General features: G+C 50.4%; 4 protein-coding genes across 4 annotated transcripts; 2 read left to right on the plus strand and 2 right to left on the minus strand.

The window, feature by feature from the left end:
* Positions 1–533: 533 nt before the first annotated feature.
* VTN77DRAFT_8926 (uncharacterized protein) lies at positions 534–2,964 on the minus strand (the record flags this gene model as incomplete). Its single annotated transcript, XM_069425477.1, has 2 exons — positions 534–2,042; positions 2,107–2,964. 2 exons carry the CDS (start codon positions 2,962–2,964, stop codon positions 534–536), a joined length of 2,367 nt encoding a protein of 788 aa, XP_069280803.1.
* An 803-nt stretch (positions 2,965–3,767) lies between these two features.
* Positions 3,768–4,800, plus strand: VTN77DRAFT_8927 (uncharacterized protein; the record flags this gene model as incomplete). The annotated part of the gene is made up of 4 exons (XM_069425478.1): positions 3,768–3,803; positions 3,888–4,238; positions 4,311–4,473; positions 4,547–4,800. The coding sequence occupies 4 exons, from the start codon at positions 3,768–3,770 to the stop codon at positions 4,798–4,800; spliced, it is 804 nt and encodes a 267-aa protein (XP_069280804.1).
* A 546-nt stretch (positions 4,801–5,346) lies between these two features.
* Positions 5,347–6,545, minus strand: VTN77DRAFT_8928 (uncharacterized protein; the record flags this gene model as incomplete). The annotated part of the gene is made up of 2 exons (XM_069425479.1): positions 5,347–5,849; positions 6,029–6,545. The coding sequence occupies 2 exons, from the start codon at positions 6,543–6,545 to the stop codon at positions 5,347–5,349; spliced, it is 1,020 nt and encodes a 339-aa protein (XP_069280805.1).
* A 3,251-nt stretch (positions 6,546–9,796) lies between these two features.
* On the plus strand, positions 9,797–11,412 carry VTN77DRAFT_8929 (uncharacterized protein; the record flags this gene model as incomplete). The annotated part of the gene is made up of 3 exons (XM_069425480.1): positions 9,797–10,066; positions 10,122–10,193; positions 10,252–11,412. 3 exons carry the CDS (start codon positions 9,797–9,799, stop codon positions 11,410–11,412), a joined length of 1,503 nt encoding a protein of 500 aa, XP_069280806.1.
* Positions 11,413–14,569: the final 3,157 nt, after the last annotated feature.

Below are 14,569 nucleotides of genomic sequence, written 5' to 3' on the forward strand. Positions count from 1 at the left end.
GGTGCCTAATGTTTTTTTTTTGGGATCAACGGACTTCAATTCGAAAACAAACCAAACCAAAAACAACTATTATTACTTAGATAGGAACTTAATAATTAAGGGGCTCTGTTCTGTCTTCCATGCATGTGATGGTGTGCCTACGGAGTACGTATGTCGCGCGGGGAGATACGTGAGGTGAGATACGTAAGAAGAGCAGCATGTGTCTGATCAGAGAAAGAGAACAATATATATATACAGTACAGTACAATGAAGTTTACCGGGACTAAATAAAAAGGGGGAGAAGGATGTTTCCGTTAATGCTCGGTATACTCTATTTATCAACTTTCTCTCATACCGGTGTCGATTCAAGAGAAAGAGAGACATCATGGATGTAGATAATTGATAATGGATAATGGATAATGGATATATGTATGCTTATATATATATATATATACGCCGGGAAAAAAAAAGAGAGAGAAGAATAACAAGAAAAAAAAATGCTAGGTACATACATAACCTAAATCGTCGTCACATCAATCGCATCAATTAATCAATCACAGATGTGGTACACCACAACTAGCAAGGACGAGGTTCAGAATGCTGATGACGCCTTCGCCGAGAATGAGCCCTGAGGCGAGAACGACTACTGTTGAGGATGAGTCGTCCTCGCTGCCCCTGGGAGTAGTGGTGGTGGTGGAGGGGTCAGGGTGGTCGTCTGCTGCTGCTTCCTCTGCAGTAGTTGCAGCTGGTGCTGGCAGATGGTCGTCATCTCGAAGACTGTTACGGTGGTAACTTGTCTGCCGCCGCGACCACCACCACGCAATTGCGCCTCCGATGGCACGGGCCAGCGTAAAGGAAGGCACGTTGAACATGCCTACAGCGACGGCGATGCCGCCGGGTATAAAAGAACTCCAGGGAGATGAAGTTGAGGAACCACGCCTCGTGTAGGCACCCACGATCCTCAAGATCGATGTGATGGTGAACACAGCACCCGCAAACATCGCTGCTTGCCATGCCATCGGCGGCAAGCCCTGCCCAGTCACAAGACGGGCTGTGAAGATCCAGACATACGCCGTAGGCACCTGGAACATCTGCCCAGGGACGTCGTAAACATTCACGTACATCTTGTACACGGCCGTTGAGACGACTGCTCCGAAGAGACTGCCTATCAGCTGGCCGTAGAATTGCGCTTTGGGGCTTGCGCCCAGCAGATGGCCAGTTTTCAGATCCTGCATCATGTCCCCGGCCTGCAGAGCGCCCGCCTCAGACACCGCACCAGCAAGCAGGTTGGTCACAATGGCTGAGCGGCGTGTATGCTGCGCAGCAGGCGTGACGAGGGCGAAGATGAGCTGGGTGAGTTTGCTGATCCCTGATACAGGGTTGAGATCAGTCTCCCCGAGGGCACGAACACCCATAATCGAGAGCAGCAAGGCCAAGAGGGTGGCCAGGCTGGAGAGAAGCGGAGTGATGATGTTGCCAAAGGCAATATACATGCAGATGACATTCAAAATCAAGGTCAGTGGAAGCAAGACGATGACCGTTCGCGCTGATATAAGCTGAGAGGGCGGCGCATCATCATTGTCATTGTTGCTTGCACTCGACTCCGTTCCAGGTAGGGAATCGAGGGCGGAATAGCCGACATGTGAATGGCGTTCGAAGCTGAAAAGCCTGTGCCAGGACCATCGGTCGCTGCGCAGAGACCGCGGCTTTGGTCTCAGCCCCGGGGTATATTCAAGCAAAGTCCTGATGATCAGCCAGCCCAAGCTGATTATAGAATCAGCCAGCATGATTGCAAGAGACACCCAAACAATCCACCCTTTGCTTCCATTCTCCCAATCATCCACCGGCCCTGGCGCCCAGTTCCTGTATTTTGCGAGGGGTGACAGAATCCCCCAGCCCAGGATCGCGCCAACTAACATGTGCATTGAGGTGGATGGGCCCATAATAATTCCCTGACCGACGTATGCGGGGGAAGGATTAAGCGTCCACAGCCAATTCTGGGCGAGAGAAATCCCAAGGATCGGAACGTCGCGAACTTGAGGGATGAAATAGGAGAACAGGGTCTACACCGGCAGCAGGTCATACCGTCAGCACATCATCAAGAACAAGATACGTCGGAACTCTCACATAAAACGCAGACACCGCAAACGCCCCTACAAGCAGCCGTATCTTGGACTTCCAATCTTTCCGTCTGTCACCCTTGCTGATAGCACGTTCCGCTTGTGAGACTGCAGCTGTGGGTTGTTCGGCTGGTAGAAGCACTTCGTGCTCCACCTCGTGTTGCAGTTCGACGGTGCGTTTATGATTCGCGGTCGCCTTCTCATCCGCCTGCGAACCGCCATGCAGGACTCTGATCATCAATGCCGTCGCAGTCCCAGTGGGGAATTTTAATTTCTCGCGAATAATCACCTCCTTCCGGAGCGGGACAGCGAAGACAACGCCAAACAAACAGACCCCCAGACTCCAGACGACAAGTTTCCAGAACCCAACATTGAGCGGGCCACCCTCTCCCGTCCCACCATCTCCTGAGGGACCATCTTCACCCTCCCTCAGCAGAAACTCCAGGGCCGGAATCACCCCCACAAAGCCACACCCCAGCGGCATCGTCCCTACCGCTCCGGCAACCGTCTGGATAAGGACGTTCTCGACGGGAGTGAACGGGAAGGAAAGGTGCTTTGACACCGTCTTGAAAACGGCGAAGCCGATCAGGGAGGACGGCATAGCCATGGTACTGATCCAGCCCGTCTGGAGACCGAAATATGTGTTGGAGAAGATGATCAAGGTGCCGATGACCAGGCCGACGAGCAGCGAGCGCGGCGTGAAGCTCTGGGCGGACGTGACGGGCGATTTCTTCGTGAAGGCGGCATTGTCGCGCAAATTCCCATCCCCATCCCAATCTCCATGGTGATCGGAATAATCAGCTGCTGCAGTTTGTGACTGCGAGTTGCTGGTTTCGGCCGACATGGCCATCGTCTGATAATTCATCGCGCACGCAGGCGCAGCTGCTCCTGCCGGAGACCGACCGGTACTAAGACTTAAGTACCTGCTCAGGAAACGGCTCAAGCCTCCATAACGACTGCAGGAGCAGATTTCTCAAACGACGGCCGCCTTCCACAGTGAGGGGGAAGAGGAGGAGGAGAAAACATGCTCAACGAGTGTGTTCTGACTAATCACATTCCCCGGCCAGGCGCTAGTTAACAAAAAGATAGCGATGATGTCAGCTGCCGATAAGCGGATTGGTCGGTTGGCAGTCCAGCATATCGATAAGAGGGTTATAATTATTTCCAGATTATTGGATTCAATTCATTCGAGATTTCCCGAATAAGAAATCTACGGTCCTGTAGGCATTGATTAAGCAGAATTGGCTTCTCGCTGAGGAGAGGAAGGATTTCGACGAGTTGGTAGCCGAACACCGAACAGATGAAGACCAGTTTAGCATGGGAACCACATGGACAATATCTAAATCTCTGAAACTAATTTCTTCTGCCTTTATGATTCAACAACATTAATAATAGAGAGTTCTTGTTGAATGATACACCAAAATGCCTTCCACCTCGTCACGTGAGATATACGGAGTACAAGGCTTCTGGGACAGCCAATCAGGGGCGTTGCTGCGATAAAGGTAAACGATAATGCGAGTTTTACAGTTACATCACTAGTTGTACTTCGGCACAGAACTCGACAGCGCTTCCACCGACAATCTACTGTGGTATCTGATTTGAGACAAGAGAAGTGCGTAGCTAGCTACCAGTACGTCAGCTACTGCAGGACAAGATTCGGCCGTCCCAATGGCTCCTATTGTGCACTGTGTGCGGCATGGTCAGGTAAATACACATCATTACGCAACTTGCCAAATCTCGGTAAATGATGTTGATAAAGGATTGCTGCTTATTTCCCTCTGTATAAAGGCCGAACACAACAAGGGCGGTGACGCATACTTAATCCGTGATCCGCACCTGACGGAAGCCGGCGTGGCTGAGTGTCGAGCCCTCGAAACCAGATTTCCATTCCAGTCCTCCATAGATCTGATCGTCTCGTCCCCGCTGCGGAGGGCGCTGGAGACGTCACTCTGTTCTTTTCAGCCGGCGATCGCTCGAGGCGTCAAGATCCTCGCGTTGCCGGAGCTGCAGGAAACAAGCGACATAGCCTGCGACACGGGAAGTGAGATTTCCGACCTAGAACGGGATTTCGCCGACAAGAAAGGACCGTCGGGTCCTGTGATCGATCTGAGTTTGATGGATAAGGACTGGAACAGCAAGGTGAGTTCTGCCATGGCTTCGCTCAGACGTCCTGTTGAAAGGAATTCTTGCTGACAGGAAACGTCGGAATAGATAGGTAGATGGGCACCATCTTCCAACGCTCTCCTCGCGCGCGCCAGAGCAGCAAGACGATGGCTGAAGGCACGACCGGAGAAGGAGATTGTAGTCGTCTCTCATGGTGGATTTCTCCATTACCTCACCAATGACTGGACGGGGATTAAGGCTGCTGAGCATGGTGAGTAGACAAAACCCATTTCGTAATCACAGTCGTCCAATTGAGATTGCTAATTCGAATCAAACAACTGCAGCCAGCGCCTGGGAGAACTGCGAGTTCCGGACCTATGAGTTCAGCACCGACGACCCGGACGGAGACGCGGCGATGATAGAGACAGAGCAGTCAAGGGTTGCTAGGGGGGAGGACGCTGGTAGGATCCCCTCCAAAGAAGAACAAGAGTTACTCTATCTGAAGACCATGCAGATGTGGGAGGATCGAGGATTCCAAAATCCACTGAAGCTGAATGAGAAGTTTGAGTCGAAGGAGCAAGCAGCAAATGAGGGATAGGAGAGAGGTACGCTTGGCTATGCTGACACAACGAGGCAAACAGGAACAAACAGGCAAACAAACAAGCGACATATCTTCACAGTCAATACTTACCAGCAATAATGATACTGGGGCAATGGTCGAGTGGTCCTCAGACCACTCCCACTCTCTACTCCCTCGTGTGAGAGGGAGTAGAGAGGAAGTCCTGGTTTCGAACCCCCCTCCGGTCAATCCAAATATTTTAGGACTGGTGCGGGGGTTGTGTTTTATCCCTCTTATCTATTTGCTGTCTCCCCTTTTCTTTTTCTTTTTTCTTTTTCTTTTTTTGTAGTCGTCGTTATGTTTTCCTGTAGATGAGCGACAAAATGATACCCGCGAGATAGGTATTACGCACCGTTTTTTTTTATCTCGTTCTGCATAGAATTCCAGGAATATATATTATACCCGTGGCCATTTCTATATACGTCATATCATAGCATTTACATCACTGTCAACATCACTGCCACTGCATTGAAAGCGTTGCTTCATATGTTCCGTCACTTCCTGGTCTATTCAGAAGATTCCTTCCTACGTGACCACATTACAAGGCCGTCCAGCACAGAACCCCTCCACAATCTCCTTCGCAATCCTCCTCTGATTCTCCTGCGTCCTTTCCGCCAACCAGGCCAGATGCGGGCTAACAGTCAGATTCAGATCCCTGGTATCGTCAGCGAGTAAAGGTGAGTTCTGCGGGGACGCAGGCTCGTTGAGAAATACGTCCGTCGCTGCGCCCATGATCCAGCGTTCCTTGAGCGCCGTGACGAGAGCGGCCTCGTCGACGATGCCTCCGCGGGAGACGTTGACGAGCACGGCCTGGCGCGACATGCTTTGCAATTCGGCAGTCGAGATCAGGTTCAGCGTGGAAGGCGTCCGTGGGACGGCGATGAACAGGACGGTGCTCTTTTGCAGGACTTCTTCGAATGGGGTGCGCTGCACTTCGTCTAACTGGTTGGAGTCGGTGCTGACGCCTTTTCGTGTGGAGATCAAGATTTTCATACCGAGGTTCCGCGCAAGCTGGGTGATTCTCTTTCCTGTATTTAATGGCTGTCAGAACATGCTCCTGAGTGTAGATATAGAACAATCACGGGAGAAATTTGAGAACTGCAATGAGAGTCTCTGATTGAAACAGTAGTAATTGACAAGAAAGAAATATCAACGCAACCAAGTCACGAAATAAGAAATAGTCCATTGACGACGACAAGTTGCTTACCTACAGCCCCATACCCAACAATCCCCACAACCTCCTCCTCACACGTCAACGGAGGTTTTCGGTCCTGATCAAGCATATCAAACATCAGCGTGCCGCGCTTCGCCCACTCGCCCGCGCGCGTGAGGCTATGCATCTCGAGCACCCTCCGCCGCGCCGCGAAATACAACGCAATAGCATGCTCCGAGACAGCCTCGACGTTCGCATTGGGACAGTTGGAGACGATAATGCCACGCTTTCGACACGCGTCGAGGTCGACGCAGTCTGTGCCGACGGCAACGACGGCTATGAATTGCAGGTAGGGGGTAACTTCGGCGGAGAGGGCGACGGCGTCGAGGCGCGTGACGGAGGTGACGAGGATGGTCGCGTCGTGGATGCGACTGTGGAGCTCGGATAGAGGCGTGTCGGGGTAGACAGTTAAGGTGTGCGTGAAGGGGGGAGGGAGGTCGAAGTGTAGAGGCTTGTAGTATTGGCCTTGGAGGACGACGATGTTGTGATGGGTGGGGGAGGGGGGTGACATGGTGGACGGAGTACACAAATCCAATTCACAAATTAGAATCAAAATACAATTGAATTGATGCTCCTTTGCTTGAAGAAAAGAAAATATATAGAGAGAGAGTAATTGCAGTGTTTGATGTAAGATTATGCCAGTAAGCTACATATTCGGGCCGAATATCCAGATGTAAATTAAACTAGCCTTGTTTAACGACGTCAATTGTTCAATTTGAAACTGCAGATTGCCCCACTCTGCTGATAAATGCCACTCCGCGTGTGCGTGGGGGATAACAGGATGGACTAAAGTAATCATTATCTCTCTACTAAGTAGTGACCCTGGAGCACGCCTTGTCGAGTACATTTTGTGGGTCACGTCCATCCATTGGGTAGGGCATATGCCTTCCTAGATATGTATCCAGAGAGCTGACATGACTAATGGCTAATCCATGATCTTTGCACACTGAATAAGCTTACATTACTGTATATACAACACATGTTTGCCATGCAGGAGACAGGCAAATATGCGTTCTCGTTTGTTCGCGTTTGAAGCGCTTTTCAGCCTATGAGTAGTAATTAAACTAGGACAATTAAAGAAAGAAAGAAAGAAAGAAATTAGGCGATCACTCAGATCGGACCAATCAGCTGCTCGCAACTTTATCCATCGACTTGAACTGGCGCGTCTTAACGATCAATCATAATCACATGAAAGGCAAAGAAGACATGAAACATCCGCAGATGGCAGGAATGTACGGAGTAGTCTTGACAGAAAAAGGATTATTCCTTATATCCATATTTGACACTAAATATAGGACAAGTACGAACCGCCTATTTTCGAGATGACATCATTTCAGCTCGCATCTGTACAAATACAAATACATACAAGTACTGCGTTATTTTTTTTCCCCCTTCAAGACTGATGCAAACACCACATGCACAAAAAAGAAAAAAATAATAAAAATAAAAAAGTCAAAAAAGTCAAAAAGCAAAATTTGCCTCAAGCAAGACACAAGATTCCTTTCTGTGGTTAATTGCCCAAAAATGTAGCAGCTGGCGCGTCTGGAATGTTGCCAAGCATGTGTGCACAATGTGACTGACAAGACACGCGGTCCACTCGATACATACTTGTGTACATACATGTACATACTTGACCTTAAACTTTATCTTAATTCCCGCCATCTGTGAATATGTATGAATGAATGTACGCTATGCTATGCCATGCTTTGGCCATGAATGTGAATCCATCCTTGCCTTGCCTTGCCTGCCTCCCCTGTAATCTTGTCTACCTGCCTGCCACCAGCTAGCTCGCTAGATAGGTAGGTAGTTGGCATGGCTGGATGTAGGACTGAAAAAAAAAAGCCGGTATATATGTAGGTAGGTGACGCTCCGTACAGAAATGTAAATTAGAGGGCTAGGAATCTGCGATTTTCCATCCAGTTCAACCTCTCTCTATCTCTTTGTTCTCTCTGTCAGTCAGTTGCTCGCTTACCCACCTCACGAGGGAGCATGAATCGTTCCACTGTGAGTTGCTTATCTCCTGCCTGCCTATCGAACCTCGTGGAGGGAGAAGAAAAGCTGTCCTTGACGAGTACACATCTAACGAAGATCTGCTAGTTCCTTTTCATCACCACCCTCTTCCTCCTGCAAACCTTCCCAGCCTCCGCCCTCATCGCCGCAAGAATATGGACCCATTTCTACGAAGACTGTCCTGACGATCTCACCTCCTCCCGTAACACCAACGCCTCCACGACAAAAACAATCATCACCACCGTCATGACGTCCTCCGTCGACGTCCGCGCCGGCGAATGCGCCGCTGTACCCATCAACTCGACCGAGAAGGCCGAGGCTGGCTCGCTGTCCGTCGACGCCAGGCTCCTGGTCGTGCAGCCCTTTCAGATGTGCAACGTCACCGTCCACGAAGTGCCCGATTGTGTCGATGAGCCGCTTGTCATCGCGCCGGTGAGGAACCGCGTGGCGACCAGCGAGTGTAAGCGCAGGAATTTTCGCACGTTCAGCGATGTGTGGGTGAGACTGGATTGTCATGAGTTTGGGACAGGGGGGTGGATTGGGAGGACATGGCCGCAGACCGGGGGCGGACTTCACAATTTCGTCTCGAGGAGAAGGCCGATCAGAAGAGACGTGGAATGAAAGTTGACGAGAGGAGTAGGGTGAAGAAAGACAAATATGATGAGTCGACTAGACTTGAAGGACCTGCGGATGGGATGAAAATGTTGTATGCACCTGATGTACTGCACATATAGGTACGGATCATGGACAGCTGGAGAAACGATTATGATGGAGGTTTGGAATGAGGTAGGACGACGATGATGAAGGATTAATCAGCTCTGGTAGTCTTGTAGAACGATCAGGATAGGTAGCAACTTGAATGAAGGCATAGCAAATTGTCGACAATTCCGCTTTTGTGATATAGACAAGAATATAGACAAGAGACATAAACAGAAATAGTCAAGGATAATCAAGAAAAAAAAGCTCATATAAAAGCTCACACCCCCCAGCTCTCAGCTGGTAAAGGGTGCTACGAAAACACCTGTTTCTCCTTCGAAAAGGCAGGGATTTTACTGACGACAGCGCGTCTCGAACCCGGGACCCCAGCTGGACGCCCGAAAGGGAAACCGTCAGGTGCGTTACGCACTGAGCTAGGGGCCCCAGGTTCTGTTGGAGAGTGAACTGTTATTCTGATATTTGTAGGGACATTACCTAAGGCGGGCTGCAGTACTGCAGTCAAGTGACTCGAGTCATGTGGTCGGTAGGCAGGGACAACGCTGAATAATACCGCAAGTACTGGCCTGTTCAAGAGGAACGCCAGTAATTGCATAAGAAGCCCATATACATCAATGTACATCACAGCACTGGTTGCAAGCCTGTACATCATTCAGAAAGATGCAATGGCAGCCACCTTCTCAGTAGCCATGTGGAATTCGGGTATGATTTTGTCTAGACATCTAGCTCCAATAAATAAAGCATACCTAGGTACTTATCTAGGTAGATGTCTGGTTGTATATTTCTTTTGGCCTTTCCCAGAAATGTTGTCAGCAATGATATCAATCGCGCTCATTGGACAATGCGCTGGACAATGGCTGGCAATGCGCTCTATCACGTGACTTCCCCCAGCCAATCACCGCTAACCGAAGTCCGGATATTCAGCAACGACAGAATTGGCCCAACGCGAGGCTCGACGACAGCGACCGACACACCTCGCTCCGCTCACTTTTCCCCCTCCCACCTATCGCCCTCGCTCCATTGAGCGCCCCTATCAAGATGATATCTCGAGCGGCGGCCCCCTCGCCTTCCTCTCTCGCTCACCTCTCCTCCCGCGCCCTCCCTTCCGCCGCCGCCGCTGCCCGGCCAGCCCGCTCCTTTGCAACGGTTCAGGATGGCGCTGCGCCCAAGAGAAGCTATGGCGGTCTGAGGGACCAGGATCGGATCTTTACCAATTTGTACGGACACCATGGCACGGACCTCAAGACGGCGATGAAGTATGGCGATTGGTACAAGACGAAGGAGATCATATTGAAGGGCCACGACTGGGTATGTCTGTCTTCTCTCACTCTGCTGGCTTTCGCTGACGCAGTTCAATGGACAGCTTATTTCGGAAATCAAAGCCTCTGGTCTCCGGGGTCGTGGTGGAGCTGGTTTTCCGTCTGGACTGAAATACGTGAGTAGAATAGTAGAAGTTTTGGCTTAATCGCATCGGAAGCTAAGCTTTCCTCCAGTCTTTCATGAACTTCAAAGACTGGGACAAAGACCCTCGACCCCGCTACCTCGTCGTCAACGCCGACGAGGGTGAACCAGGAACCTGCAAGGACCGAGAAATCATGCGAAAGGACCCTCACAAGCTGGTTGAAGGATGTCTGGTTGTTGGCCGCGCAATGAACGCCACTGCCGCCTACATCTACATTCGCGGTGAATTCTACCATGAAGCCACTGTGCTCCAGCGCGCCATCCACGAGGCTTACCAGGCTGGCTTGATCGGCAAGAATGCCTGCGGATCCGGCTACGATTTTGACATCTACATCCACCGTGGAGCCGGCGCCTACATCTGCGGTGAAGAGACCGCTCTCATCGAGTCGATTGAGGGCAAGGCCGGCAAGCCTCGTCTGAAGCCCCCGTTCCCCGCCGCCGTCGGACTGTTCGGGTGCCCCAGCACGGTCACCAACGTTGAGACGGTGGCCGTCGTGCCGACGATCATGCGTCGTGGCGCGAGCTGGTTTGCGTCGTTTGGTCGCGAGCGGAACTCAGGCACCAAGCTCTTCTGTATCTCCGGTCACGTCAACAACCCGTGCACGGTCGAGGAGGAAATGTCGATCCCGCTGCGCGAGTTGATTGAGCGTCACTGCGGTGGTGTGCGTGGCGGATGGGACAACCTCCTGGCCGTCATTCCGGGAGGCTCGTCGACGCCGATCCTGCCCAAGTCGATCTGCGATGACCAGCTGATGGATTTCGATGCTCTGAAGGACTCCCAGAGTGGTCTGGGAACGGCGGCCGTCATCGTCATGGACAAGTCGACCGATGTTGTCCGCGCGATCTCCCGCCTGTCGACCTTCTACCGGCACGAGAGTTGCGGCCAGTGCACGCCCTGCCGTGAGGGCAGCAAATGGACGAAGCAGATGATGGCTCGCCTGGAGAAGGGCCAGGCTCGCGAGCGGGAGATTGACATGCTGCTGGAGCTGACGAAGCAGGTTGAGGGCCACACGATCTGCGCGTTGGGCGAGGCCTTCGCCTGGCCGATCCAGGGCTTGATCCGGCATTTCCGCCCGGAGCTGGAGGCGCGGATTAAGAAGTACGCGCAGGAGCACGGCGGCAAGCAGCCGTTTGCGGGCGGATGGGGACCGGAGTCGCGGAATGAGGGCAAGCTCATTTCGCCGGGGCAGTAGCTGGTAGCAGCGTAGCAAGTAGCACGTGCTTAAAAACAACCTGATGTAGCGTGTGATACAGATACATCCGATACATGTCAGGTTTTGTCTGTTTTTTTTTCTTGTTTCTTTTTTACTGTACAGTCCACCATAGCAATGCCATTTTATTTCTTTTGTTAAGTTCGGCGAATAGTAGTTGTTTTTGATTCTTTTTAACAAAGGGGGGGCTCTCTGCAGTATATATAATAAGCCTGGGTATAAGTACCTTCCTTCCTTTCCTATCCAAGCAAGCAACTAACTATATGTATAGCGCCCCGTAGGTAGCTAGCTAAGATGAGAAAATTTGCTATTTCCCAGCCCTTATCTTTAGAAAGAGAGAACAATCACCCTTAATTAAGACTTAAGAGTAGAGTAGGTAGGTAGTCAGTCAGTCAGTCCTACCTACTGATGATACTGACACTGATACTCTCTCTACTCCTACCCTTCTTGTTTATCAATTTGATTTCTTGATTGCTCCTGAGTCCTCCTCCTCCTCCTCCCCCTTACTTTGGGTTTTTTGGTCAAGGGAGGGATATTATTTACTTAATACTATAATATAGATTTTGATATGTACATACATCCGTACATTACATACAAAAGGGATGCCGGATGCATGAAATGAAAGGAAAGAGGGATTGGGGATTGGGGATTGATTTGATTTGATAGGATAGGATAGGATAGGTCTAGGTCTAGGTATTCTATTCTACCTGAGTTCTTCTATCTCTATCTCCGTCCTATCCCCTGACTATCTATGTGATCGTAAGCCTCGGCTTAATTGTTGTAATTCCTCTGCAAGTGCCTCAAGCTTTTTTTTTTTTCAAAAAAAAAAAGGATAATATATGCCTCTGATAACTACATATCTTGCCCCAGTACAGTAAGTAAGGGTAATAAATAAAACTAAGTAAGTATGAGGGCCTAGGAGTCCTAGGTGGTAGTGATCTCACCCATGAACCAAGCAAATACCCAAGTTTGTACAAAAGGAGATAGAGATAGTAACTGCTCAGCCGCATTAGTTTTTTGGGGCATAAAAATCAGCTAGTTTTTCTCATATTATTGGTCTTATTACTTATAATCATCGTCGTTTTCTTCATGTCATATACTAGGAGTTCTAGTTTGAGTCAAAATTCAATCGTTTTACTGTATCGTCCCTGTTCGACAGCGATCAATTAAGCAAGGGATATATATATATATATATATACCTCCCGAGGCCAATTCAGGGAGACAAGTATATTATAATACTAAGGGGTATAATATGCTGTAGCAAGAACTACATTATAGGCAAGGAATAATTATGGGTAGGCAGCTCACCTAGAAAAAGTACGTGCATAGATGATATAATAAAAATAAAACCATAATCATACCTACTATCTATCTATAGGTACTGTATGTACGCCCCAGGGGGCAAAAAGTCTAGATCGAGTTTTTTTTTCCCTTTTTTCATTCGAGCAAAGCAAGACCTGTAAGTAAGGCTTGTGAAATAAATGACATGAAAGAAAGAAAGGGTTGATTGATATAGATAATAGAATTAATTGTATTACCTAGTCTATTAGTCTGGTCTGGTGTAAGTTGCTTGCTCTGTGTACATACATACATACCTAGGTAGGACAAGGAAAGAAAGAAGCCCTAACTATTAACCAAGTACGTTAACTAATTGGTGGATTGATTTGGTATGTTATATCTATCTATCTAATGTATGTGCATAAGTATGTGAGATTGATTGTTTATATCAGGTAAATAGATACATTATATATATAGCTTAATCGACACCCAGCCTCCCCAGTCTATTTATCCTTACGGACTCGTCTAGTCCGTGAACATGAATTATAGACTGATCATCAGATCGAGACGACAATCAGAATGGTTGTCTGTTTGTTTCCACATTAGATGCGTGGACCATGCGTCAGCAGAACACGGCCAAAGGTACTGATTGATCAAGTCGAAGTTGCCTGCTTCTTCTTCTCCTTCTCCAACCGCTGCCACCGCTTCCTCCTCCACCTCATCCCAAACCTCATCTCCACCCACAACAACCCCATCGCGACGAGCATCACCATACCGACAAAGAAGAAGCTCCATCCCCACCCCATCCCGCTGAGCATGTAGTCGACCACCGCAGCGCCCACAGCGCCCAGCAGGCATCGCACCAGATTGCACGCAGCGCTGGCCGTCGACGGCCTATCGGGGAAGATATCGACCAGCAGCGTGCTGAGGGTATTCGACGACGCGACGACGCCGAGGCCCATGATGAATTGCAGAATCAGTGGCGCGACAAGCGGCGCGCGGCGCTCCAGCACCCAGCCGTAGGGCAGGAAGGCGGCGATTTGCAGAACCAGGAAGAAGAATACCGGCTCGAGACGTGCCCTTTCGATGGGGAAATCCCGCAGGTCGTCGCCGCGTTTGCGGTCGATCGAAACGCCTAGTTTGCGCGCTGTGCGCCGGTAGTTGAGGTCGAGGATTTTGCCGTTGAGGATGGCGCCAAGGCAGGCGCTGATGCCGAGGGGGCTGGAGAAGTAAGACATGAGTATAAATCACCTGGAGTAATAGAGCAGCCAGCTTACAGAAAACAGAGCCCGACTTGCAGCTCGTTATATCCGTACAGCATGGGGAAGATATTCGGCGTGCTGGTCATCAGGACCAGGTTCGCAAACATCAGCAGCCCGACATAGGTGATGATAACCAGGCCGTCTTTCTCTGCTAGAATGGCGAACGAACGCAACGGGTTCGGGAAGCCGATCTTTCGTCTGCGGTTGTCTTCCTGCAGTGCTCGCTGGGCCTGATCGTACGCCTGCTTCTCCTCCGCCGTCATCTTCTTCCGTCGCTGTCGTGCCGCGAGGTACTGCAGCAAGGACATCCTCCACCACTCCTGTGGCGGGACGCTGCCATCTCCAACGATCTTGCGCGACGTCTCCGGCACGAGGACCACGTATGCCACGAGATACGACCCGCTGATGATGACCAGGAACCAGAACACGCTCCGCCAGCCCAGGAACTGCGCCAGCAGACCGCCGATGACTGGTCCCAGGGCCGGCGCCACCATGATGCCCGCCGCCATGGGGCCGAAGAACTTCCCTCTCTCGCCGGTCGTCGTCACGTCGGCGATGACGCCGTAGCCAAATGCGACAGTGCCGCTGCTGCCCGCGCT

This window comes from Rasamsonia byssochlamydoides (assembly GCF_041956645.1).
Source record: "Rasamsonia byssochlamydoides strain NRRL 3658 unplaced genomic scaffold VTN77scaffold_8, whole genome shotgun sequence".
Taxonomy (NCBI): Eukaryota; Fungi; Ascomycota; class Eurotiomycetes; order Eurotiales; family Trichocomaceae; genus Rasamsonia; species Rasamsonia byssochlamydoides.